The sequence below is a fragment of the Perca flavescens genome, chromosome 13, assembly GCF_004354835.1.
Source record: "Perca flavescens isolate YP-PL-M2 chromosome 13, PFLA_1.0, whole genome shotgun sequence".
NCBI lineage: Eukaryota > Metazoa > Chordata > Actinopteri > Perciformes > Percidae > Perca > Perca flavescens.
In genome coordinates, this window is record NC_041343.1 from 5,544,265 (window position 1) to 5,570,771 (window position 26,507).

The following is a 26,507-nucleotide window of genomic DNA, read 5'->3' on the forward strand; positions in this document are numbered from 1 at the left end:
GTTGCTAAAATAATCATTTGACATGCTTAAATCTGATGTTTTTTTGGCTAGCTACAGGCACTTTAGTGTTTCAGTTGTATATTCGTTGCATATTGTGGCGCCAATTGTTTAACCCTCCGGTGGGCGTGGCTTTCAGAGTATGACAAGATGCGCTGTGTTGGAGTGTTTGTTAGCCTGACCTCCTCTGATGCGGGGTTGCCTGCAGCTATAAGGATCTTGCCCAGATCTACGCACTGCTGTATGGTCTTGCTGCGGCCGTCTACTTTGGCTTTCAGGTCCTGATGTTGTTTCATCATCACTTCCAGAGCCGTCAAATCCCTAAGGAGGAATAGATCAGATTATTCAGGTTAAATGAAGCAAAACAGCGGATCCTCATACCTGCAGAGTGTAACATGTTAGCTTTATGCTTCACAAGTATACAAGTTGACATACTGTAATACAGTACTGAATGAGGTATAAAAGGATGAAGAATAATGACCTTTTTATTATTTTTGGGGCATTTCACCTTTATCTCTGAAGTACAGTGGAGACATTGACAGGAAGTATGGGGAAAGATAAATGGGAATGACATGCAGTAAAGGCTGGATTTGAACCGGGAACGTTATGCTTACATGGTATGCATCTTAGATCAATGTTAGGGCACTGTAATGGCCTATTGCCAGAAAATGTATCGACAATAATTTTGATATTCAATTAATCATTTAAGCCATTTATTAAAGGTGCAGTAGGTGAGACTTATAAAACTAACTTTCAGTTATATTTGCTGAAACTACATGAAACAGGTCATTCAAAAAAAAAGGTATATATATATATATATATATATATATATATATATATATATATATATATATACATATTTGGCTCCTCTGGCACCACCTATAGCCTGTAGTGTGATTTGCAAAAATCCACCGCTCCCTGTTCAGATGCACCAATCAGGGCCAGGTGGGGGTGTCTAACTGCGTGGCAATCACTGCTCATGCACACGCATTCATTCATTGTACCTCCCTTGTGGGGGGAGGGGCTTAGGACACCATTTTGGGCTTTAGCAGAAAGGGGGAAGGGACTGAGAAGTTGTCAATGTCCTGGATCTTCGCAATCCTACCTACGGCACCTTTTAAGCAAAAATGCCAGACATTTACTGGTTCCAGGTTCACAAATGGGAGTTAATTCAACTAAATTTTATTTTGACTTAAATCACAAATCACATATTTGCCGCAAGTGGTTAAATAATCTCCACAGCACCTTCTATCCTCAGATAGAATCTTTAGACCCTTGGTATTTGCCTTTCTCTGTTGTTTTTTTTAAATTATAAATCGATCATCTTTGTGTTTAGGAATGTTGATTAGACAAAACAAGCAATTTAAAGACATCACTTTTTACTGGGCTTTTTTTTTTTTTTTTTTTTTTTTTTTTTTCTGACAACCTAAACCACTGGTTCCCAAAGTGGGGTCCTTGAGGGAGTTCAGGGGGTCCTCACCAAAAGGTGGAATTGTTTATTTTCGCTATAATTCCATTAATTTGCAACACAATGGAAATAACACTTTCTGCAATAAAACATCTGAGCAAAAATCCTATCAGATGGGGGACCCAGGGACCAGATCTTATCAAATGGGGGACCGTGGTCTAATTTGTGTTAGTTTTGGTGTCTTTGACATGAAAAAGTTTGGGAACCACTGACCTACATTTAATTGATTAGAAAATAAGCCACAGATCAACCAGTAATGTAGGTAGGTCTGCAAGTAATTATTTTCATTATTTTTAATTGTTTCAATTAATTGTCTTTAAAATGTCTTGTTTTGTCCAACCATCAGCTGAAAACCCAGATTTATTCAGTTTACAATCACATCAAGAAAAAGTAAAGCAGAAAATCTCCACGACTGAGAAACTGGAATTTTTGTTTAAGAAAGACTTAAATGATTGACCAATAATAAAAAAAATTAGCTTTTTTCTGTTCAGCCTAATGGAAAAAAATCTTTGAGTCCCGTAGTGTGTATGTTCGTGCATATGTTATGTCAACAGCTGTGAAAAGATTGGAAGCCAAGTAGATGTGTTGCAAGCTTACTGTACAGTGGAGCTGGCTGGGTGAAACAACAAATACTGGCAGTGTAAAATGTATATTCCTCGATTACATCGTAATGAAAAATTGAACAACAGATGTCATGTGAAATTAGGTCAAGGTGGCACAGCTGCCTAATTCGACACTACACAGTTATGAAATTCTGTCTACAAGGACTGCACAAGACTACGGAGACTTTCAGTTAACTCAATAGGGCTGGGCGATGTGGAGAAAATCTGATATCACGATATTCTTGACCAAATACCTCTATCGATATTGCTGCGATATTCTAGGGTTGACAATTGGTGCTCTAACAAAATATCTTCACACTTAGATTTTAGATAAATCAACATCAGTAATGTCGACATAATGTCTAAGTGGGGAAAAGGCAAATAATAGATCAGCTAGAACAGTCTGGTAAATTCAGAAAAGTACATCACTTTACTGTAATGCAGCCTTTAAAACCAGGAAAAGACAACAGTTATGTCATATCACAATATTAGGATATCCAAAATCTAAGGCGATATCTAGTCTCATATCACGATATCGATATAATATCGATATATTTCCCAGCCCTATAACTCAACACTGAACAAAACACAAAATGCAGCTACTAAAACCTGGACCACATACTGTGCACCACACGTGTCAAACTCAAGGCCAGTGGGCAAAATCCGGCCCCTCGCAAATTTTGAGCCCGCCCACATATCAATTTAGGTTTACAATACATTTTGGTCCACCTAGATATGTGCGCCAAACCGAAAAGACGAGAAACTGTTTTCAAACTGCAGTTAACAAGACCCTCAAAGCCGAATTTGACAGATTCGCCGACTTTGAGAGAAATTCCCCCAGAACCAGAGAGTTTTCATATTCAGGCTGTGAAACATGATGCTGTAAAAAAATTGAATCTTTAATCATCATCATAATCATTAATGCGAAACTCTACGATGGCTAAGGAACTGTTTTGCTGACTTTTTTTAGGGCTTTATGTCGACCAAACTGTGAGAAAGCTATATGAGGCCTGCAGTAATACAAAGATATTTGACTTTTGATTAAATAAAAGCATGTCTGGCCCTTGATGTGATTCTCATTTTCTAGTGTGGCCCTTCATGAAGTTGAGTTTGACACCCCTGCTATATGTATACAATGGGTTTTATGTACATTTCAACACAGCTTCAAAGACAGCAGATATCTTACCTGGGCTCATCCCATCCTATCTGGCCCATGATGCCTTCCATCCACATCAGGTTTTCACGCACCACTGAGAAGAACTGCACCTTGTCCGTTACTGAAGTGACCTGGACGCGACTGGCCTCACAGGAGCTCAGCAGCTCCCTCCAGGCGTCCATCACTTCCTGTTCTTTGACCATGATGGCCTCCGCCTTCTCACCAGCATAGATGGTTCTCAACTGGGCAGCGTTCTCCTGCAGCTGCCTCACCTGCACCAAGACAGGATGAAGGGAGTTAGTGGCTTCATCGTAGTATCGTCGCAGTGTAGAAGAATGGTTGTGTTTGTCGAAATTGAACTAAACTGATTTAATTAGGGGTTTTGCCTGTTGGTCGAACACTTAATGTTTCACTTAATGTTCCACAAGCTCGGTCTGAAAAACTGCTTTATGTTTCAGAGCACCCAACTCCTGGAACAAATTGCAGCACTTTCTTAAAATCAACTCAATTGTGCCTCTTGGACAATTTAGAAATCTGGTTCTAAACCTGCAAACTTCTACTAGTAACTGCTTTACATCATTGTATTTTGTTTTGCACCCCTATTATCCTAATTTGTTTATCAAATCATTTTCCAATTCAGAATTTTTTATTGTTGCTCTATATTTCTTATGACTACTTTCTGTGTTGTTGTTCTGTTTTTGTCTTTGTAATCTGACTCGATGACATTGAAAATAAAGGTCCCTCAGTGGTCTCTCGAGGATAAATAAAGGTTGAATGAATGAATGAATGAATGAATCCTAAGGCAGAGAGCAATCAACCTTTACTATCAAGAGAGGCATTTTGAAACATATCTGAGCCTTATAATGAAGCTAATACAGTCTATTTAAGTCTAAATTAACCTATCAACATTGCTAATTATTGCATGGAGCATTTATTATTATGGTGATGTTTGTTACCATTTGTATGGCCTTGTCTTTGATGGTCTTTGCGAGGAGGGGCATATGTAAAATTTTCTGAACAATCCCAATTATTTTTTATTTATTTAGGTCTAAGAATAGATATTTTAATATTGTAATGATACTTGATGATTCTTTCATGTTTTCACACCTTACTATCTCCTGAGCTGCCAAAAAACTAGCAACAGTAGTTTTGGAGATTTGATCCAATTCAAAACACTAAAAGTGGATTTGGTCTGCTTTGCTTTCTCTCTTTCTCTCATCCTAGCCGGATACTTTTCAGCGAATCAAGTTTTTTTTTTAATATTACTGTTTTTGTTGGTTGCTAATTTCTCGCCGCAGATCAAGCATAGCGGTAAGACAGCAGCGTTGACAGTGAAAGCAAATTAATCTGTCTATGCACTATTTAATTCTCTTTTTTCCTTTGAGACTTTTCTGTTTTTGGATTTGGAATGCATATCTAGTCTATGGAAACTCAAGACCGCTATTGAGGTTACGCCCGGGCCGTAGATGTAGCCTACATGTAGGCTGTGATGTAAGTTTTACTTGACTGAAATGTTATGTAGCCTAAATGGAGAATTTAAGAATCTCTTTAGGCCTACAACAATAAATGTAAATGTAAAATGTAAAAAATTAAAATAAAAAAAAAGCCACAGAGAGTCACGGTAGAGGGGATAGTCCCGCATTGCCAGTCTTTCCTCCACAGCTCTGCGCTAGTCCACACAGCATTCTAGGGCTGGAGAAAAACGTGCTCTGGTTTATTGGCATTTCTTTAAACCAATCACAATCACTAGGGCCGGACAGAGCCACAGTGCCGCTGCAAAATACCCTTGAGTAGGAACTTGTTTTGGTGGAACATGTGTACGTTCAAAAATTGTTTTAGTCGTGCAAGAAAAAACTCAGATTGGACAGATAGTCTAGCTAGCTGTCTGGATTTACCCTGCAGAGATCTGAGGAGCAGTTAACCATAGTCCTCACAAATCCACCCGAGGTTAGAACGACAACACAAAGAAAGAGGAAGGGGACGGACATCCGGCTGAAAAAGAGGGACATCTGGCGGTATTTCTGTAGCCTGGTCCCACCAGACTCTGGTCCATTTCTTTTGTACAGAGAGTCTGGCATCTCTCCATTGACAAGTGTTAACTTCCTTGAAGGCGGGTACTCTGTTGAAGTTTAAAACTATTGGATCTGCCCAGAGCCACTCTGGATCTGCCAATAACCAATCGCTAACGTTTGGTCGTGACATCGGCTTAGCATCGCTAGCGTTCGTCTTAGCCAACTCCTTCACCACTAACGGAGCGAGCTGGAAAACAAACTGTTCCCGAACCCCGTGGGGAGGAGGGCTACAACATCATGGCCACCAACACAACTCAGCAAAGATTGTTCTCGCTCGGGCTTTAACTTCTGGATATTCGGCAGCGTTGCCACAACGAACCCTCGCATCTTTCTCTGCCATTACGGAACTACAACTCAAACTAGCGCACGTCTTCAACGTCATCGTTCTCAGCCACTCCCTCTGTTCACTGATTGGACCGTTAAAGATTTGGCCGGAGAAAACCCGCGAATATACCGCAAAGCCAGACGACCTACTGAAGGATAATTGAAAATTGAGCGGAAGTACGTAGGAGGCCAGGCTAGTATTTCCGGCAGCAATGGAGCAATCCCGGAAGTGGAACGTCGTAGATATAGACTATAGAGGGGCTAACGAGCTGCAGGTTGCCTACCCCTGGCCTTAGAGCTGGGTAAGTCCATAGATGTGGCCAACGATACAAGGTTAGTGTTTTTTTTCTCCAAAAAAAGGTTTGGTGAAATATATATGCCCCCATCCTTGTGCTCATGAGCTGCAAGTACTCTGTGTGACTGATGGGTTCAGAAAGCAATCATATCACTTGCCTGTGCAACTAGCAGTTGAAGGGCATGCTCAAAGGAGTGCATGAGCCTCTGCAGGGTGGCTGGATTGGTGATGTTGGCTTGGCACGCCCTCACCTCTGGCAGCTGCTTCATCTTCCCTGCGATCTGAGCCAAGACCTACAACACAGGACAGCGTCGTTATGATGAGCGCTTTAAAAATAGCAGTTGCATGTCACGGCCAGACTTGTCTACCTTTTTGAAATGAAGAACAGTACACCTGAATCCCAGGCAGATATTTGTTTGGACTGTACCTCTTTGCAGTCAGTGAAGAACTTGTGCAGCTGGTGCGACGCTGCCAGCATCTGCCTGCGCGTCTCCATCAGCTCCAGGAGGTCGGCCCACGACTCGTTCAGTCCATCCTTCCACTCGGCGATGGTGGCCGCGTCCGAGTGGCCGCAGTCGATCATCTCGTTCACCATTTTGTTCACCTGCTCCATGCGCTGCTGGCCAATGCTGTTGGTTTCTGAGGCAAACTTGGTGAATCTCTCCTGAAGCACCTAGAACACGCACAAAGCACACACAAAACACTGCAGAAACTGGACCCAATGACACAAGCTTGGTGATTCTGATACAATGCAATGATACATTAACTGACCACCATTATGAGTTTCATATTTGTTGTCGTTTGTTGAGACAGATCGTGCTTTACATTCTGCTAAGAATTTTGTTGCTTCGTTGTTTAGATGATTGATTATCGAGTCACGTTTCAAGCAAAATGCCAAACATTTGCGTGTACTAACCTATCAAATGTGCATTTTCAGTGCGTCTTTTCAGCTTTTCAGCATCTTTATATCATTGTAAGTTTAATATCGTTCAGTTTTGGACATCTGGTCAGACAAAACGAATAATTTCAATAGGCTATATGTTAATAAGAAAGATATTCATAACTTTTTAAATAACATAAAAATGATTGGATGTGTGTGTGATAGAAGTGATGAATGAAACAAACGCTCTTTGCTACTTCGCCTACTTTTTCTTCATCAACCCAAACGCTCAAACTATATAGCTGTACAGACGCACAGTCGCAGTTAATAATATCAACCTGAGCCTTTAGTCTCTCCCAAACGAATGATGATACAATTTTATTAAGAGTATTTATAGCACTTATATCGCTTTTATGTCCTTCTTTCAGTAAAAAAAAAAAACCCTGACGGTTTTATTTATATCAATCACATGTCTGTGACGCCCTGACGCCACAATAGATCTATAGTTGGACTAACTGGAGCAGCAGTCCTCAAACATAAGGTGTTTCTTCTTTGAAACGGCTGCTTTATGAATCCCACCCGATAGGACAGTCGGGTTGCTGTGCGTCATGAGTAATTGCCGTCTTCTCAGAATGACGCTGGAATGAGCGAGGATGTCCCGTATGGTAAACTTCCTTCATCTTCACGTCTCTCTCTCTCTCTCTCTCTCTCTCTCTCTCTCTCTCTCTCTCTCTCTCTCTCTCTCTTTCTCGCAGGAGCCCCGTTAGCCACATGGAAAGCCCCCACGGTCAGACAGGTGTTGATTAAACTCCATAGTCATTTTGTATCTGTAGTTTGTGCATATTAGTGTTAAAGTAATTGTGTCCACCAATTGTCTAGGTTATCTACAGACAGGGGAAATGGCTGTATGGCATGCATTATATGCATATAAGTTTGTATGATCTTTAAAATCTAAAAGAAGTTTATTCTTCCACCAACACATGGGTTTTTATAAAATAGTGTTTTTGTAGGCCTGCACAATATGAGGAAAATATGCGATAAGGTTGTTGAATATCGCGATAACGATATAACTTGCGATAAATAAACCTATATTGAAATGTACTCAGTTCTGCCTTTCTGCTGCTTTCAGTATTCTGCTAAAATACAACACATTGCTTGTTGGATTTAAAACAAATGAAAGGAAATCATTTCCAGCATTCTTTTATTGAACAAATTGAACATTGAATTGAATGTAAAAGGCAACACTAAAAGTGACATTTTTAAAGTGCTCAGTTTTCTGCTGATATTTTTTTTCAACTAACACAAAAAATATGAGATGATATGTCTGTCGTGATATGTTGCAGCCTTTCGCGATATGTTTATCTAGGCAGTTGATAACGCGATGGCGATTAAAAAAGCGATATATTGTGCAGCCCTACATTGTTCTATTTTTTTTTTTTATCACTATAAGGACTCAACACAGCTTCAGACAGCAGATATACCAGCAGTGGTACCCAGGTGTCTTTCAGGTCAGTGTCCAACATAAGCTCATAACCTTTCCAGGCAGAGGTGTACTTCAACTCTGTGTCTCCATGGCAGACAGAAGACGTAGCAGCTGTACGTTAAGACAGTGCTGTCTCACCCTGCCAAGGCCACGGAGGAAGTCATCACATAACACATAGGTTGCATCTCATAACCCTTAAAATGCCCCCTGGACTCCTCCACTTGCTTCCCTACCTTGCGTCTTAGTCCCCTCCCACCGAGGAGGCCCGGGAGAGACTCGAGGAAGTCACGAGAGGAGAGAGGCAACAAGCAAATGTGTTTTTGAGGCATGAGATGTCCTTTCCTCTGAAACGTCACATGAATAGTCGTGTCGTGTATCCTCGACTATAGCTCCTCGGTGATCCCTCCTCGACGCTCGTTCCTCGGGGCAGAAATAAGAGCTTTGAGATGGCCTTCACCGAGGAGGGACAGAACAACTTCTGCTTCAGCCGAGGACCGAGGAGTCGAGGAGCTAATATATAAGGGTTATAAGATGCAGCCATTGTGTCTGTGCTGAGATATTTGGGCGCCCGCAATATCTTTGTTTTCATTGAAAGTTCAGCTAAACGTAACGCGTCCAGCATGAGTTTAAATACACCTTCAGGAGGACAGGAACTTCAGAGAGTTGGGACAGCACTGCACAATACAACATTGTGGTTAAAATGTACTGCCTGCTTAACTGTCTCCTTAATTGAGTGTTAAATGCTCCTGTGTAATTCATTAAGGTCTCCTGAACTTTCCTCACGTATTTGATTCCTCACGAAAATGAAATGAGTTGTGATGCTCCTGACTTTTTCCTTGACAAACTACAGTAGCGGGCCGCAGGTTCGACTCCGACCTGCGGCCCTTTGCTGCATGTCATTCCCCGTCTCTCTCTCCTTTCATGTCTTCAGCTGTCCTGTCAAAAATAAAGGCCGAAAATGCCCCCCAAAAAATAATCTTTAAAAAAAAAATTGTTTCTGATTAAATAAAGGGCCTATATTGTAAGATAAATATTGTGTTCAATCATGGTCATGATGGAGATATTACATTTACGTTTGCATTTTTTGCTTTGTGGAATGTTTGCTATAGACTTCTTTGTTGTGATGACGAGAAAACAATGTTTGGTGAAATTGTATAATCTCAAAATTAAATCTGAAGATAACAGGGCTTAAAACTAAATTCAATATTTGAAGTTGCTTTCTTTTTTCTGTGTCTCTAAAAATCGGGGAAACACAAAACACGGTTTGGTCTATAGGCTACATACAACTTTTTTCTGTGGAGATATGTAAAGGTCCAATGTGTGGGAATTTCTCCCATCTAGCGTTGAGATCATATATCACAATCAACTCTCTCGCACCACACAGCTCAAAGTATTACAGCGGCGGTAGCCTTCACGCTTCAAAAAGCCGGTCTCTTACTCTTTTCAATATCCTTTTTCTTTTTCTGGGCGAAGAAGAAAAAGACTCCTGTTCCTGAAATTTGGATTTTGAATACGTGTGGTCCTCCATGTTTCCTTCTTCAAACTTGCCGGTGGCCGGAAAGCTACGATACCCATTAGCAGCATTAGCAGCACCTGTGAGTTTATCATGTGACAGTGATAAAGCGAAGGGTGGAGCAGTAAGTCCTGTTTGTCCCTTACCGGCTAACGTATTTCAAGATGGAGCATGACTATGGAGCGTCTACCCCAGTTCATGAGAATGTAAAATTTCAAGCCAATACAAATAATTGAAATTGATGGTGGAGGTAAATATTCTTGAAAAAGGACAAGTTTGTGAACGGGCAACACAGATTTTGAGAACAACTAAACATGTTACACACTGGACCTTTAAAGCTAAACTGTCTGTTTTATTATATTCTTACAGTGCGGTGGATTCTTAAGTCTACGCTGGTAACACAATTGCTACATGCTGGTTCATTTAGACATGCACTGCTGAAACAAACATTTCTATCATCTTTTTGTATAACAATTAAATACAAGAGGTAAATAAATAGGTCTGGGCTTTGTCATTGCTGGTAAGCAGAAAACTATGTCCTGACATGATGGGACTATGTGTACTGTGTTTACTATTACTGCTTTCACACTTGGCCTCTAAGTGTGAAAGCAAGCAACACTTTTGTGAAAATTAAAGTATTTATTCCAACAATTGCATCAAAAAAGCAATAGCATTTTTATAGTTTTGATGTGAAATGCGTCGTATATTTCAGGGTGTTCTCTCATAAATTACTCGTATCAAAAGTTGAACATGTCCTGTGGTTGGAGTAGTGTAGCAAACACACAAGCACACGCTTCAGCGTGGTCTGCAGAGGGCCACCGGTCTGGAATAAAGTTGATAACACTGGAAAAATGTCTTTGTCTGGGTCTGCTTCCAGAAAGAGACTAAGACAACAGCTACTACTGAAATATGTTAAATCTTGAATACTCTAAACTAGTGACTCTGAAATCCTTTGATTTAATTCTACGGTTATGCTGACTTGTGTGTATTGCATTTGATCGATTTAACCAATGCTTAGACTGATGGGCTAAATGTCTTGGGACCACTTAGGAAGGGTTAGGGTAGTTAGGGTTTCTTCTTTTGAAAATGAGATTGTAGAACACACGTTTCCTTTTTTTTTATCCAAACAACATGATAGTATTTATATGTGTAATATTTGCTAGTGTCTGGGCCCCCATACACAAGCTTCAGATAGCTTACCAGCGTGTACCATTTCACATATCTGCAGTATGTCTTATGGTTGTACTTTATTAAATTGAATTGAACCCAAACGGTGTTGACGGACTGACCGTGACATCCTCGAGGTCTTGGCCCAGGTCAGTGGAACTGGCCACCGTCTCTCGCTCAGTGATCCACTTCTCTAACTCTTCCACGTCCTTGTTGAGCTGATAGAGCCAGTACTGCTGCTCCAGCTTGGTCTTCCTGTGCTCCACCATGTCCTTCAGAGACACATACAGCCGGTCTATGTGGGACTGCTGCTTGGTGATCTGCGCACTGTTGAAAATGGAGAGAAAACTACTTGTTACAGCTATCAACAAGATGGGTTGACAAGTTCACCCTTATAGTAACCTACACGGTAGATTAGAGCATGCAAAAATTGAACTTTCCTCTTTTCTTGGGCTATATGTGCTGCTTTGTGAGTGCACGTGAGATGGTGGGTCAGGCCACACCTTTCTGGGTGTCCGAGTTCTCGTAGACGCTGGCATTGCTGGGATAGCATGCCTACTGTCTCTGCATATGTTTCCACCGTTTGCTCCAGAGCCAGGTGGGCCTTCAGCAGCTGCAGGGTGCTCGCTTCGTCCTGAGAAATATCAGAATGATGTCAGGGTACAAGTTTCACTTTGACATCACATTTATGCCAACAAATAACCATATGAGCGCCGGGGCTGTCCGTACCGTGCCTTTCTCTTCGTTGACCAGATGGAGCTTCTGACCTGACAGCCAGGACTCCACTTTGGCCGCCTCGCTGTAGTACTGCTGAGCCTGCAGCGTGGCGTCCAGCATCACGCTCCTCCTCTCTGTCTCCAGCTGCAAAACCTCCCACAGCTGGCGCACGTGCCCCGCCCCTTCGCGCACAAACTCCACCTCAGGAGTCCTCAGCGAAGCGATGATCCCCGCCCGGTCCAGAACCTCCTCCACACGGGCGCGCCGCCCCGTCAGCTCCCTCTGGAGAGTCTGAAGGACCAATCACAATCAGAATACTTTGATTCACAGTCGTATTGCTCACAGTCAAATTCAAGAGTTAGAAAGGAGCAAGTCAATAAGTGTATAAAGTAACATAGCTACAGTAAGAAATAAAAATGAAAACAAAAGCATTGAGTAGAAGTGAAGTGAGATTAGGTTAAAAAAGATTGTTTCAAATGGATTGTACAAATTCTATCGTAGTGCAGTGTCAACACATATACAGTACACACATAAATAAGTACAATGTGAATAATAAGTAGCAACAGTGAATAAATAACACATTTTGCACATGTAGCTGATAAATTATTGCAGCAAATAATTATTGTACATAATTGTCCAAGAATATTGAGATGTGATGTGGAGATATTTTGGTATTTTGGACAGCATTCTCCTCTCTGACACTGTCAAATCAGAGGTAAGTTCCCACGCTGAGCGGGGTAAGGTCACATTCCAGCTTACCGTGGGCCAAATGTCGTCTTTGACACTTACCTGGTTCTTTTTTACATGCTGCTGTACACCCTGGAGGTTATTCCCATAATCCTTACAGGAGGCCAAGGGAAGCCGCTCCTGAATCCACATCTACAGAAGAAAATTAAAAACAATGTGTATGGAAGAGGAAATGGGTAGAAGGAAACAGGGGCTGAGCCATTAATCGTTTTCAAATCGAATCGCGATTTGAAAGAATGCGATTAGCTTATCGCGATTAATCCAATGGGACATATTTAGTTGAATGTTTGGTGTAACATTTGGTTTAACTGTTTTTTTATTCCTCATTTCATTATTATATATACTGTTTTTCCACAAGATAAATGCTGGAATAATGTTACACGTCACAGATTGTTTACGGAAAATGTCCTATTTTCAGTGGATCTTTCATTTATTTTTTATTACTTTATTTAACATGATGGTAGAAGGTGCAAATTGATTTGTAATCCCAATATCTGGCAGGAAAATCATAATTAGATTTTTTTTCGCCCCAAATCGTTCAGCCCTAGCAGGAAAGGATGGGAGAGACAAGAAGCGTGCATTTACCATCTCATCCTCCAGGTCCTGGGCGACTTGATGCATCTCTTTGGAAGCCAGCAGGATGCGGCGTCTCTCCTTCAGGGGCTCAATGAGGCGGACGATACGGGTCTCTACCACGCCTGACTGCTCGCTGGCCTCCGCGTCACCGCCCACCCTGTCACCTGCCATCATCCCTCGCTGGGGTAGGCAGACCCCCTGCAAGCTCCCCAGCTCTCCCGCATCCTTGTAAAAGTCCCCTATCTGAGACTCCATAGCCTGCACCGGAGGGAAGGGGAAGGTCATGTTACAGCCATGTGAGGGATGGACAAACGCAGCACATCAGCTGTTTTTCTGTCGGGACATTTCAGGGTTATGTAATGGACTGCCTTGCTTTAAGGAAAACAAGCATATGGTGCATATTTTTTAATGCCACTGAACCTCGTGCTTAAGAACACGCCACAACAGCAGCCTCCGTGGACACATGTCAGAGCTGGGGGAAATGACATCCGCAACATTGAGCTGAAGTATGCAGTCTGTCAGAAGCATTCGCTGCATCAAGGCAGATTAGAGAGTTTTAGTTCTACAAACATTTCTCATGGCCAAAGTGCTGTGGAAGTAGAAATCATCTTTTTGTTGTTATTTCACATGGTGTAGACCAGGGGTCTTTAACGTTTGTTTTAAGCCAAGGACCCCTAAGCTGAAAGAGACACAGAGCAGGGACCCCCTACTACATATTTTATAAAATTAAATTGCATAATAAACTGGGCCTACAATAACATGTACGTTGGCCTAAAGCCTTTACACATACCTTTTTTTGCATAGAATACTAAGCTATTCAAATAGACTACTAATTGTTGGCATGATTTTGTAAATCTTTTGTAGATCGTCAACAGGGGGTCTGGGACCATTAGGGGCTCATCAGAGTCAATGCAAATTATTGTTATTTTTTTTATTTTTTTATCTTTTTCAAAAATAAAAAAGTCTTAATATGAATCCAACATTATTAGCAAATATAAATCCCCACTGATGATAGGCTTACTGGCCTATAGGTAAGTCACTAAGTAATCATTTAAACATTAACAGGATTTAAAACAGGATTTACAAAATCACGCCAACAATTATTTATCAGTATTTTATTCATTAAAAAGGTACAGTATGTATAAAGGCTTTAGGCCGCCCTACACGTTGGCCCAGTTTAAAGGTGCACTATGCGTTCCTGCATGGTTTCAGCGCAATTTCATTTTTGTCTCAAATCGCAGGCATCTCTCCTTGATCCGCTAGCTGCCTGCCCCCTGAATACACTGTGAAAAAGCCCCATCTCGGGAGACAACACAGGGGTCGTAAACATCAAACAAACACTAAGGGCACAGGCTGTGCACTGAAATACGACAAAGCACGTTTCAGTCAATCACCGACAAGATGGTTGGGGGAGGGGGTGGGGGTTACTGACAATCAGTTAGTCATGACAGTTTTCAGAAACATGAGGGGAGGGGCGAGCTTGCTCTGTTTTGTTTTGAATTTACTTGGAATGTTAACAGAAGTAACGTCATGCAGGAACGCATAGTGCACCTTTAATATGCAACTTCATTTTATGCAATATATGTAGTAGGGGGACCCTGCTCCATTCCATCCCTCTTTCAGTAAACGGGGGCCTTGGCTTAAAAAGCGTTATAAGTCCAATGACATGCTGCTTTTTGGATGCTTTTATATAGACCTTAGTGGTCCCCTAATACTGTATCTGAAGTCTCTTTTATATAGACCTTAGTGGTCCCCTAATACTGTATCTGAAGTCTCTTTTATATAGACCTTAGTGGTCCCCTAATACTGTATCTGAAGTCTCTTTCCCGAAATTCAGCCTTGGTGCAGAATTACAGCCACTAGAGCCAGTCCCACAATGAGCTTTTCTTAGGATGTGCCATTTCTGTGTCTGTAGCTTTAAATGCTATTGAGGAGGAGAGAGGGGGGGGGCAAGGTGGAGGGTGGGTGTGTGGCCTTGACCAACTGCCACTTTGCTCGTTTGAAAGCCATGATGTCTCTCTCTTTCTCATGGGCGGGCCAAATTCTCTGGGCGGGAAAAGCAGAGAAAGGGGAGGTAACCTTTCTCCTTATGACTTCATAAGGAGAAGATTCCAGATCGGCCCATCTGAGCTTTCATTTTCTCAAAGGCAGAGCAGGATACCCAGGGCTCGGTTTACACCTATCACCATTTCTAGCCACTGGGGGACCATAGGCAGGCTGGGGGAATTCATATTAATCTTAAAAAATCTCATAAAGTGAATTTTTCATGCCATGGGATCTTTTGAGACCCCTGTGTCAGACAAAGCCAAGGAAACAGAAGTCAGATGATGACCAACTGATGGCGCTAACCACCAATTTAATCATTTGTGTCTGGAGAGCCGCTCTGTTTCACACGTGACAGCGTTTCGCATTTGGGTTTCAGTGACACTATTTCAAGAGACGGTGCCAACAAGGTCTCAGAGAGACCCTGGGGAGCTTTGAGACTTGCCTGGAATTTCTGGAGTTGCTCATTGATGGTGGGCAGATGGTGTGCCTGCTCCAGCTGGGGGGGCTGCTGCTCCAGGTGGGAGAGCTGGTGGTCCAGGTCTGAGTAGCTCTTCACCGCCGGCTCAGGCTTGTTGTTTTCAAAGAGCTGGCGCGCCTTGGCCTTGGTGGTGCTCTCCAGGTCGCACCAGCACTCTCTGATCTCCTCCAGCTTCTGCTGAACGACTGAACGCAGCTCTGGCTTCTCCTGGATCAGCTCCAGACCCTCCTGGAGACAGGAAGGCATGACTGTTCAGGACCACTTGTTAAACTGACTGTAAACACATTGCACTGCATAGATCAAAATCATTGCATCAATTTAACCCACAGGACAAAAGACGCTCCGGCAACTCCTACTCAAAAAGCAATATCACAAAATTGTAGACCTTTATTTACTGTTCTATTCATATATTACGCTACTTTTGTGAACCCAAGACTTTTGTAAACTCATTTCAAGCACCAAAACAATTGAGTGTAGGTATGTTTTCACAAGCAAGAGAAATATTTCCGCTTTAGGGTCAAATTATCTCTTCACACATTGCTCTGGAACATTTTGGGCATCACTATCCAGAAAGCTGAGTTTGTTCTGAACATTTTGATATAAAACACATGGGGATCCTTTATATGCAAATACACTTAAAAGGATAATTCTAGTATATATGTAAAAATGCTAGACCTTAGGGTTAAAGGTGCAGTAAGTGATGTTAATCTAATACACTTTTTGTCAAATTCAGTGAATATCTCACGGTCACCTAGCTCTCTATTTTCTGTGTGCGCTGAAAAAAAATCCGTTGTCTTCTGCAACACAGAATGATGTTAATTTTTTTAATTATGGTTTCGTTGATTTTAAAATCAGCGATAAAGCAGGGGGTGTTTTAGGGCGTGGCTATGATGTGATTTCCAGTGAAAGTAACGTAGAGTGTCGTCTAAAATCGTCACATCCGCAACAAGGATGGCTGCCCCCGTAACGGCAAACTTGACGACTCATAGCAGATCTCCACAAACGTCATACATGCTCTGTCCATTAATATTGTACAGTCTATGGTTAATACACAGCCCTGGCTGTGTAAATGGAAATCAATCAGAAAGGATCACGGTGCGATCACGGAGGGCTTGTATCATGTTGACGCGCCAACAGTTTTGTTGTCATTACTTAGAATTCCTCATGGGGGCGACAGAATCGGCATACTATAGCTTTAACGTGCCGGCCGGCCAGTCCGGGAATCTTGGGGCGGTTGTATTTTTCTGGCAGTTGAGTTCATATATCAACAGTCTTTGCGCAGCATCACTTACTGCACCTTTAAGTCACCGTGTATTTTCCCAGGTGTTAAAACCTAAGTTATTTGAAAACCTTATGTGTCGGCGTGTCATTTGGTTGCTGATTGACTGTTTGCTGCTCACTCGTACACTCCTTTAATGTCAGCTTTTGTTTCAAGGGGATGGTTCCTATGGGCTGAGATGATTATTGCTTCACTTGGTACCAGAAAAATGTGAACTGCACTGTTGCTGCATATAATTGTCCACCATTTTAGATTTAAAGCCCAAATGTAATCTATTTCTAAACTCGAAAATCCACATTCTTTTACATGACAATGATTTTAGGTACCCCTTTCATCGATTGTCTCTACCAAGGGGAGTTGGCGTTCAAAGAAAAAACTGTATTATACGTACTTAACAGCTCCATTGCAAATCTCCACACACATACCAAAACACATCATGCTATAGAAAGGCACTGAGAATAACATTTCATAGTGCCGAAAGATAGTGGCTAAATTCAGTTTTGTCCCCAAAATAGCTCGGGACAACACAGCTCCATGCCAAGGATGGAGCCCCCTGCTTGAAGAGAGGCAGGTGTATGGAGCGAAGTTTGGCCTCGGGCTGACCTAAAAATCATGCATGGTAAGTCTAATAAACCCCTGTTCTGTCCTTCGCCTGTGTTCTTCTGCTCCACTTCCAGCCCCTAAATCTTGGGCTTTGTTCATGAAGTGATCTGGATGAGGAGATGCAGGGGGATCAAAGCTTGTGGCACTTTTTTTTTTTTTTTTTTTGTGTCAGTGAAGCTCTTCCCTGACGAGGATTATTACCAGTCTTCTCCCATACCTAGACTTAGGGGAGTTGGAGGTGTTTTTCTCCTATGACAAGATTTTTGATGTATTTGCATCTGGCTCCCAAACACACATTTTAAGCGTGGACCTTCATGACTTAACATCGCCGGATAATGTTGCAGATTTTATTCCATATTCTACAAATACAAGCATTTATGCTCCACATTCTTCTGTTACATATGACAGTGGGTGACGTATTTGTTATTTACTTAGCTTGTATTGTAATAACAACCGTGCATATGATGGATTTTATCTAATAAATTCTGCTTCCCTCCTTTATCTTTTCACAGGGAGCTGGCCCCATATCCTATGGCTTTCATAATGCAGTGCTGCATTCCTCCTCTTGGCACAGGCTCTCTGCTTAACTGCTGCTAGCGCTCACTCGCTCACATCCCTCTCTCTCACTGCTATCTTTCCTCAGCCTCGCTCTGCCTCTCATAATGCAGAGCCAGCAGAAAGCAGGTCTCTCTGTCTCTCTCTCCTCTCTTGGCTTTACTGACACAGAGTGAGGCAGGGGGAGAAGAAATCAGAGAGGGGGTGGAGAGAGGAGAGGAGAAAGGCAGAGTAAAGGAAGGAGGGAAGCAAAAGGAGAAAGAATCAAAGGTTTATGGAACAGGAAAGAGGCTGCGGGTGTGCTGGGCTGTGCTACAGCCTGGGCACAGTTGGATCCAAAGGGCATCTGTGAAGTGAATTTTCGAGGTAGTCGTGGCTGACATAGTGCGATTTTTTTAAATGGCTACCACATATGAATCATGCTATTATGGCAGTATTGTGTTGCCAAATTCTGCAGGCTTTCTTGTTATGCTGATGCAGCACAGTGAGAAAGCGGGTGGGATTAAAGGGCTTGTTTTATACTACTGGCACAAACAACAATGTATTCACACCTACTGTATGCACAAAAGTAACACTTTGCAACTTATGCTATTACCTGCAAAAGACTTGCACTAATGGTGAATCAAAAACATCCGAACAAAACACAGAGCAGACCTCCAAATTCTAATTTAGCTAAACAAAGAATCATAATGCTGAACATTTCAACAAATGTGGATGGCAGCGTCCTTGGTTGATGCCATGTTGTCCCTTCAGCACAACCCACAATGCAACATAACACTATGTATTACAGCCACGTCAAACTAAATTCTGGATTGTTCCCTCTTGATACAAACTTTGTTTAGCTGTGACATACTGTAAAAAACTAAAAATACTTTATTATTATGCATTCAGGAGCTTTGGTTATTTAAGTATATTTAAATGTGTCTTGGATTAGTATATGAATAAATGTATTTACCTTTTTCTAAAATGCATATGCCAAATTGGGTGAATGTCCTCAGTGATTAAGATGGAGACACTGCAGGTGAATAGGGAAACCATTTTAACTAACAGATATCACCATTGAACTTCCCCAGTTAATTACTGACATTAAGACAATTATGTTTTGTATTACAAGTTTTCTTAAAATGTATGTTTAAATATGCACATCTTTTGAAATATGCACTTAAAGAAATGTGAACAGTGGATAAAGCCAGGTTCGAAATTCTTGTTTCATTTTGTTGGCATATTAGAGTCAAGGTTTTTACATAAGGGATTTTGAAAAATCTTTTTAATCACTCGGTAAATCACAAAATACATACCGAAATCGCATTTAAAAAAATAAAATGTTCTAAAAATCAGGCTGTGAATGATCCAAGCAACCCCCTCTGTACAAACCCTTGGAATATAGATAGGAATAAAACTGGAAAGTATGGTGTTTGTAAGTGCTACTGAAGAGAGATTTCTGGCTGAGAGTATATGAAAACTCAATTTAAGAAAACGGGCCTGCTCCGTTGCTGATTGAAATTCCACTGGATTTCACTCATTTAAGCCAGATATCCATTACCTTGGGCTTCCTTTCTGTTGGCGTTCTAAACTCCGTTGGATTTGTGATGACTATGGTTAACTGCTCCTCAGATCTCTGCAGGGTAAATCCAGACAGCTAGCTAGACTATCTGTCCAATCTGAGTTTTCTGTTGCACAACTAAAACTACTTTTGAACGTACACATGTTCCACCAAAACAAGTTCCTTCCTGAGACTATTTTGCAGCGGCCCTGCAGCTTTTCCCAGAGCTTAGCACCGCCCATGACGATTGTGATTGGTTTAAAGAAATGCCAATAAACCAGAGCACGTTTTTCTCCCATCCCGGAATGCTGTGTGGACTAGCCAGACCCTCCTCGACAGTGCTGTGGAGGAAGGTCTGGCAAAGCGAGACTACATTATGACAAATATTGCTGGTATTACAGGTTTTATGAAATGGGCATTGAGGCATTATCTAATGCAAATTTTTTGGTGAATTTAGGATAAATCTACACACGCAAATAGACAAAGTGTAGTAAAATAAATCTTTTCTGTCTAGTGTGAAAGAAGACATGTTACGGAAACAAAATAGCGCAAAATCTTAAAATTGACTAGTACATTAAAAAACCTGAAATGTCTCGCCTTCTCTTTTCACGTCTAATTTTAGAGACTATTGCCTCTAAATTTTCTACTGTCTTGTTTGAAACCATTTCCATACCAGTGAGGCATGGATGGCATGTAATGCTAGTAGCATGTTCGTTCTGAAAACACCATTGACATCAAGACAGAAATGTATCATCCATTAAGGTAGTTGTTTTAATACTGTAAGTGTAACATGCTGGTATTAGTCATAGTTTTAAAGTTTATTTAAACATATATATATATATATATATATATATATATAAGGTAGGTAAGGATAAATGATAATTCAAAAGAAAAAGAGGACAACGCACAATAAGGTAATGAAGTAAGTTAAATGAGTTAGCCTACATTTAATATGAAAAACAGCAACATCTGGAAAGTGACGGTGCGGTGACTTGGATTTTGTATGTGTGTGTACTGCAAGAGAAAACAGCAGTGGGAATGGGTAACTTCATCTATTCTGCATTAAAGACATGAGAAAGTGTTACACTTAGCTGTATACTGCTGCTACATGTTTCATGAAAAGGTTACTAAGAAAATGCTAAACCACTGAAAGTCATTGTTGGATGTTAAAAATGTATAGTGAAACCAAACATTTTTGAATCATTACATAATTTGGAGATTTGAGACTTTTCAAGAGCATCAGGACAATATTATGCTTACTAAAATAATACATAAAAATGTAATGTAATAAATCCAAATGGAACATCAAATTAACACACTAGAGTGTGATAGAGACGATGGTTACCTGCAGCTGCAGCTTTGTTCATAGTGCATTGCAAATATATTGCAACCTGTGTTTGCAAAATGTTGTTTTATAGCAGAAGCATGGTATGACTGGACTGGGTTTATATGTAAATAGTGTTTAAATGAAGATGTTTAACAGAATGCCCAAATCAAAAGCAAGCACAATTAGCTTTAACTGTATTTAAAGTAGACCTGCCATATACTGTTTTTAGGTTCATACTTGTATTTTGTGTGTTCTTTAAAGGTCCCATATCATGCTCAATTTTAGGTTCCTGTACTTGTATTTTGTTTCTACTAGAACATGTTTAGAGGCTTAAATGTTCAAAACACATTATTTTTTCTCATACTGTCCGTCTGAATATCCCTGTATTGACCCTCTGTCTGAAACGCTCCGTTTTAGTGCCTGTCTCTTTAAGCCCTCCTCCCCAAAAGCCCTTCCTATATATATATATATATATATATATATATATATATATATATATATATATATATATATACTGTAGTTTAGTTGTGACATGTACAGAAGTCCTAACGGCTTATGGGAAAATTTCTGAATATGGCTGTGTACATTTCTTTATGGATTGAGCATTTCAAAACTTTTACTGTATTTATTTAGCATCACAACCTGCTTTATAATCAAAAAGACATGGAAATCTCACTTTTTACAATACCTAAGAACCTTTAATGTTCTTTATTTTTCTAATACTGCCCATGGCTGCACCTGTATTCACCCTCTGTCTGAGACGCTCTGTTGGAGCACCTGTCTCTTTAAGCCCCCCTCCCCCTCCCGAAAAAGCCCAGTCTGCTCTGATTGGTCAGCGTTTCCGGATCTCATCTGTGCTCTGCTGTCGCTGTCTCTATACAGTCCATTGCAGCTGAAGAATGACTGCAACAGAGTTTATAGCGGGACTTTATTCACGTGAAAAATCGCTGATAAAGGCTTACTACACAACCGGACATGTTCAGGCAGGAATGTGATCCGAAATTGGGGAGAAATTAACAACATCAGCTGCCAAAATTACCGTTTTCCCTGGCGTTAGCATATAGCTACATGTAGCAGTGTTTGTAATGTAAACACTGCCGTAGCGTGCCTCCCTGTAGCAAATGACCATATGCCAAGAGTAGAAAAAACGGTTGAAACCAGTGCGTTCAGAACAGTGGGAAATCTGAGGTTTGGGCTCACAGGGATTTCTTTAAACAATTTAATATGTTTACCTGCAAACATATTTATGATATGTTTACCTGTAAACGTATTTATGAGGCATTTGTCTCCTTTAACATATATGTCTCCTTTAAAGCTATTGTATGTAGTTTATGTCGCCCCCATGAGGAATTCTAAGTAATTGTAGTACAACAAAACTGTCGGCGTGTCCACCGTGGATGTATTAAGAGAACTGGATACAGTGTTCGGCGGGAAGCCCCGTACATTCCAATGAGAGTTGCTCAAAAGCGCCGGTAGCAACATGCGCCTTCATGAGCTTCTCTGTCGTGTCTCTTACATCCACGGTAAACGTAGCGAACTCATGAACTCGCCGTTTCATTGTCTAAAATATTCACTAACGTTAAACATTGTGTTTTCGTTGTTCCTGATCTTACATGCTTAGCTAAATAAATGATGGATGTATTTAGACAACCAAGGAGATGTAATTATTATGTCATGCTTAGGGTGACCAGATTTCCGGGAGCTGAAACCGGGACACTTTGCGTGTGACCGTAGTGCTTGTGCACGCGCACACGCTTTTTAACGTGAACATGTGCCAGCCGTGGTCAGACATAGACAGTAACTTCATTATTTTGATCATAGGCTCCTCATCTAATAATAAATGTTTGTTTTGTTTTTTTCGGTAAAATTAACAAAATTGCAGCAACAGCCTTTTTCAGTTCAGAATGACATTTATGTTGAGACTTTTCTAAAAAAGATTTTTGAAGTGTTATTTATTCCAATAACACCAAAAGAATTCAAATGATTGAAAATTTTGAGCATTAAACACTTCATTTCCTGCATTCTGGTGAATTTTTATGCACCTATTTCTACCTTTTTCTGAATCAATGTATGCTGCAAATATCGTTATGTAAAGAGAAAAATAGATTACAATCCAAATATAAAAACATAATGGAATATATTGAAGTAAGGCTAACAGGCATTATGTATTTCTTTCAAATATGTATTCTCCTTTGGATGGACTTTTCTAATTATAGCTGAGTCAGCACACATGTAGCCTAAGCATCATTTACTCCTCCCTCCTGTTTTGCTCTTTTGTTGTTAATGTAGGCCTATTAATAAACCCCTGGACTGTAATATTTCAGATGTGTTTGAGCAATGTCCAAAACTTTGTGCACATTCAAAATACAGTTGTCTGTGTTCTCTGTGATTTGGAGGAGTCGTGATTTTGAGAAAAATAAAGTTATAATAGGCTATTACAAGAATAAAGTCACTATTTCAGAAATCTACCTGCACCATAGTCTGGTTTTACGTGATTGCTGTAGCTCTCAGACTTTCTGACAGACACAGAGCCCTGTTTGGGTGTCTGAATGAGACAAAGAGTTTAGCTAGGGAAGTGGCCGTACGCTGCTCTACATTGGAGGTGGAAAACCGAATCTACTGCAGAAATACACGGAGCACAAACGCAACACATCTACCGCCGCATGTCGACAGCAGAGCGCATTCGGTAAAACCTGAGGCTGCGCTGCATTTTACAGAGAGAGTGGACACTAAGAGATGCACAGGTCTTCTTCAGAGCTCCGTGTGGTTGAGTCTGAACAATAGACTGGAAACATCACGTCACAGGAACTTCAAACTAAATCAGTAGTATTGCGCTCCTTAACTTTGTGTTGATGGCATCAATGTATTACACTGATTTGGCTACGATTCCTCCGAAAACTTCACCCGGCTTTCACAGCTTTTCCTCCACGTAGAGACGGTTGCTAGGTGATAGCAACAAACACAACATGGTCGGACCCTGCACATAGCTGCCCGTTCTATTCGCCTCGGAAAAATAATCTGGAAAAAGTTACATTTGGGACTACACTCAAAACATTCGGGGCTCAAGCCCCAGCAAAATCGTCTGACGCCGCTCCTCCTAAAACCGGGACATTTTAGCGTCCCGACAGGCTTTTGTCGGGACTCGGGACATTAACTTCAAAATCGGGACTGTCCCGGTCAAACCGGAACGTATGGTCACCCTAGTCATGCTACTATTTAGCTAGCTAGTAGCTAGCTAGTAGGTTAGCCTGCAGTTTCGTGAACAGAGCATACATACATACATACATCCCTTGGATGTATCATAACATAATATCATGGATGTATTAATAGAACAGAATTACAGCCATTAGCTGGAGCTATATCCATTATTACAGCTACAGAACAGTCATATGAGCATGCACAGTGCAGGCGACGTGTGCGGGCGCAGTCTCGCGTGTCTGCTCGTGTCCATTATGCGCGTTCATCATGCCTAGTTTAATAACTCTGGATTTGGCTACTAGTGAATGTTAAAAATGTTAAAAACGTGGTTTTAACCAAGGACCCTTTAAGTGTTCGGGCTGGTAAGTTGAAAAAATTATCCGCTGAAATATAGAAGTTTCTTTTGCCATGCAAAGTCTATGGGAAAAGTCTTTCTGGGCCATGGGGTGCAGTACCACCCCTATCCGCTAAGGCCATGGTGGCTTTTAGACATGGCGCTCTTCCTGGGGGCTTAGTGTCCTCATGATACGAGCCTTCCGTGATCGCGCACAGCCCCCCCATTTTACGGTTTGTGGATTAGTAGGCACTCCAGATACCCAAATATGTCCACAAGCACTAACAAAGTGGCTTTAACCTTCTTACTAGCTCTTTAGTGTCCATGTGGCTGTTGTGTGTGTGTGTGTGTGTGTGTGTGTGTGTGTGTGTGTGTGTGTGTGTGTGTGTGTGTGTGTGTGTGTGTGAGTGTGAGAGAGGTTATAAACAAAGTCAATAAAGTGAAATAATGGACAAAAGAAAATCCATCTACTCTTTTTCCTCAGTCTAATGACTTGTTAGCTAGAGTTAGTGAACATCTTTTAAAGCTGGGGTAGGCAATTTGTTTTTGGCATCGTTGGGCAAGAAATCCATAATAATCTTTCAGTATACTGTAATTCAAGGGGTCTGAGAGAAAACTAGACTTCTGCACCTCCTCCTGGCTGTTATCAGGCTTTAGAAAATCTAGCCCGTGACGGGATACTTTGGCCAATCACAGGTCATTCCAGAGAGAGAGAGAGAGATCGATCTTATTGGCTGTTCTGCATATGCATCCCCGTGCGACGGAGAGGGAAAGCTGCAGGAAGAGGTCTCGCTCAACTTCAAATTCTGGCGTGTTTTTGCTTTCTACCCACTGTAGCTTTAAGATACATAAGTACTTCTTAATGCCAAGATTGCAATATCGTCAAAGTTGGCCAACAACATTACTAAACCCTAAAGTCGATACGACCTAATTTAATTTAGCTGTTAAACAATATGTTGACATATACTGTATGAGCATGTAGTACTCATACCAATATCTAAACACAATGCAACATGCTTAGCTACCCTCACACTGGAACAACTTGTACACTTTTGATACAACAATTCAACAAATCCTATGAAAAAAACAAAGCCAACAATAAATGATCCTACTAATAAGTAGTAGCCAAAGCCTTCATACAATTTGACTTGTCACAGTAGGAAAAACACAGCTTTTACTTATAACATTAATGGTGGCTTTGTGTCCCAGTAAGCCATGCCAGTGTGACAGTGAGCCAGCATGCAGAATACTAGGACCCTGAAACTGAAGCAGCTAAATGGAATTCAGCCATTTTAGATTTACACCTGTGCTTTTGTAAAATGTCTAAATGCATGTCTTCAGGGGAAACAAGCATACTGAGAGATGCATTATTAGTTTGGTTTATTGGGATTTATTATTAGATCATGGAATGCATTGACAATCAGAAAAAACATGCTGAATGCATGGTCAATTTGAGACCCCTTTATAGGGGTGCTCAAGCCCCCCTAAATTTAATCTCAGCCTCCCTAAAAATTATAATAATAAAAACAAATTTAGTTTGAGTTGCAAACTTGTCTGTTAGTGACAGAGGACAAACAATTACAGGTTTAAAGGGCTTGAAACAGGTTTAATATCCTGTGTCGCTGTCGCCAATGCTATGCACCTGTAACCCAGTCAAGGAAAGGGTTAATAGAAACTGAGTTTTGGCCAATCGGAGGTGAGGTCAGAGATTATTAGCTAATGAAATTACTGATTTAGCAGGGGGGGGTTAACACTTTTGCATGCACTATATCCGTGTCACATTCTCATTAGGGGCTGATCCCCCCTAAAGGTCGGATCCTAGAATCGCCCCTGGCTGAATGTATGTATTAAAGTGAAGCCATCATCCCTTGTTCATTTCCTTGACTTACGTTCTACCAGTAACATACACAAGAGGGGATGAAGATAAAGATTAAAAGGTGATCTAAAGATCTTTTGAATTTTTAAGATTTGGACCGTTCGAAAGGGGCAGCAGCTAAATATGAAGATGCCCCCAATATTTCAGATGCTTAGTGTATGTGGATATACGATATAAACTAATAATCTTTCTTTGTCTGAACGTTTCATTCATATTGATCCCAAATCACTTAAAAGTATTGGGTACCAGACCATAGACAGACAGAGGCAAC

The 26,507-nt window shown here is 41.0% G+C and overlaps 1 protein-coding gene across 1 annotated transcript in view; it reads right to left on the reverse strand.

Moving 5' to 3' along the window:
- sptbn4a (spectrin, beta, non-erythrocytic 4a) overlaps positions 1–26,507 on the reverse strand; it is a 42,223-nt gene that overhangs the window by 10,691 nt on the left and 5,025 nt on the right. Inside the window, exons 2-11 of the mRNA XM_028595848.1 lie at positions 15,486–15,749; positions 13,007–13,255; positions 12,464–12,553; positions 11,687–11,965; positions 11,461–11,591; positions 11,080–11,284; positions 6,342–6,587; positions 6,073–6,207; positions 3,254–3,495; positions 180–318 (exon numbers count right to left, since the gene is read on the reverse strand). Of these exons, the coding sequence (XP_028451649.1) occupies positions 180–318; positions 3,254–3,495; positions 6,073–6,207; positions 6,342–6,587; positions 11,080–11,284; positions 11,461–11,591; positions 11,687–11,965; positions 12,464–12,553; positions 13,007–13,255; positions 15,486–15,749 (1,980 nt within the window). The remainder of the gene's footprint in view (positions 1–179; positions 319–3,253; positions 3,496–6,072; positions 6,208–6,341; positions 6,588–11,079; positions 11,285–11,460; positions 11,592–11,686; positions 11,966–12,463; positions 12,554–13,006; positions 13,256–15,485; positions 15,750–26,507) is intronic.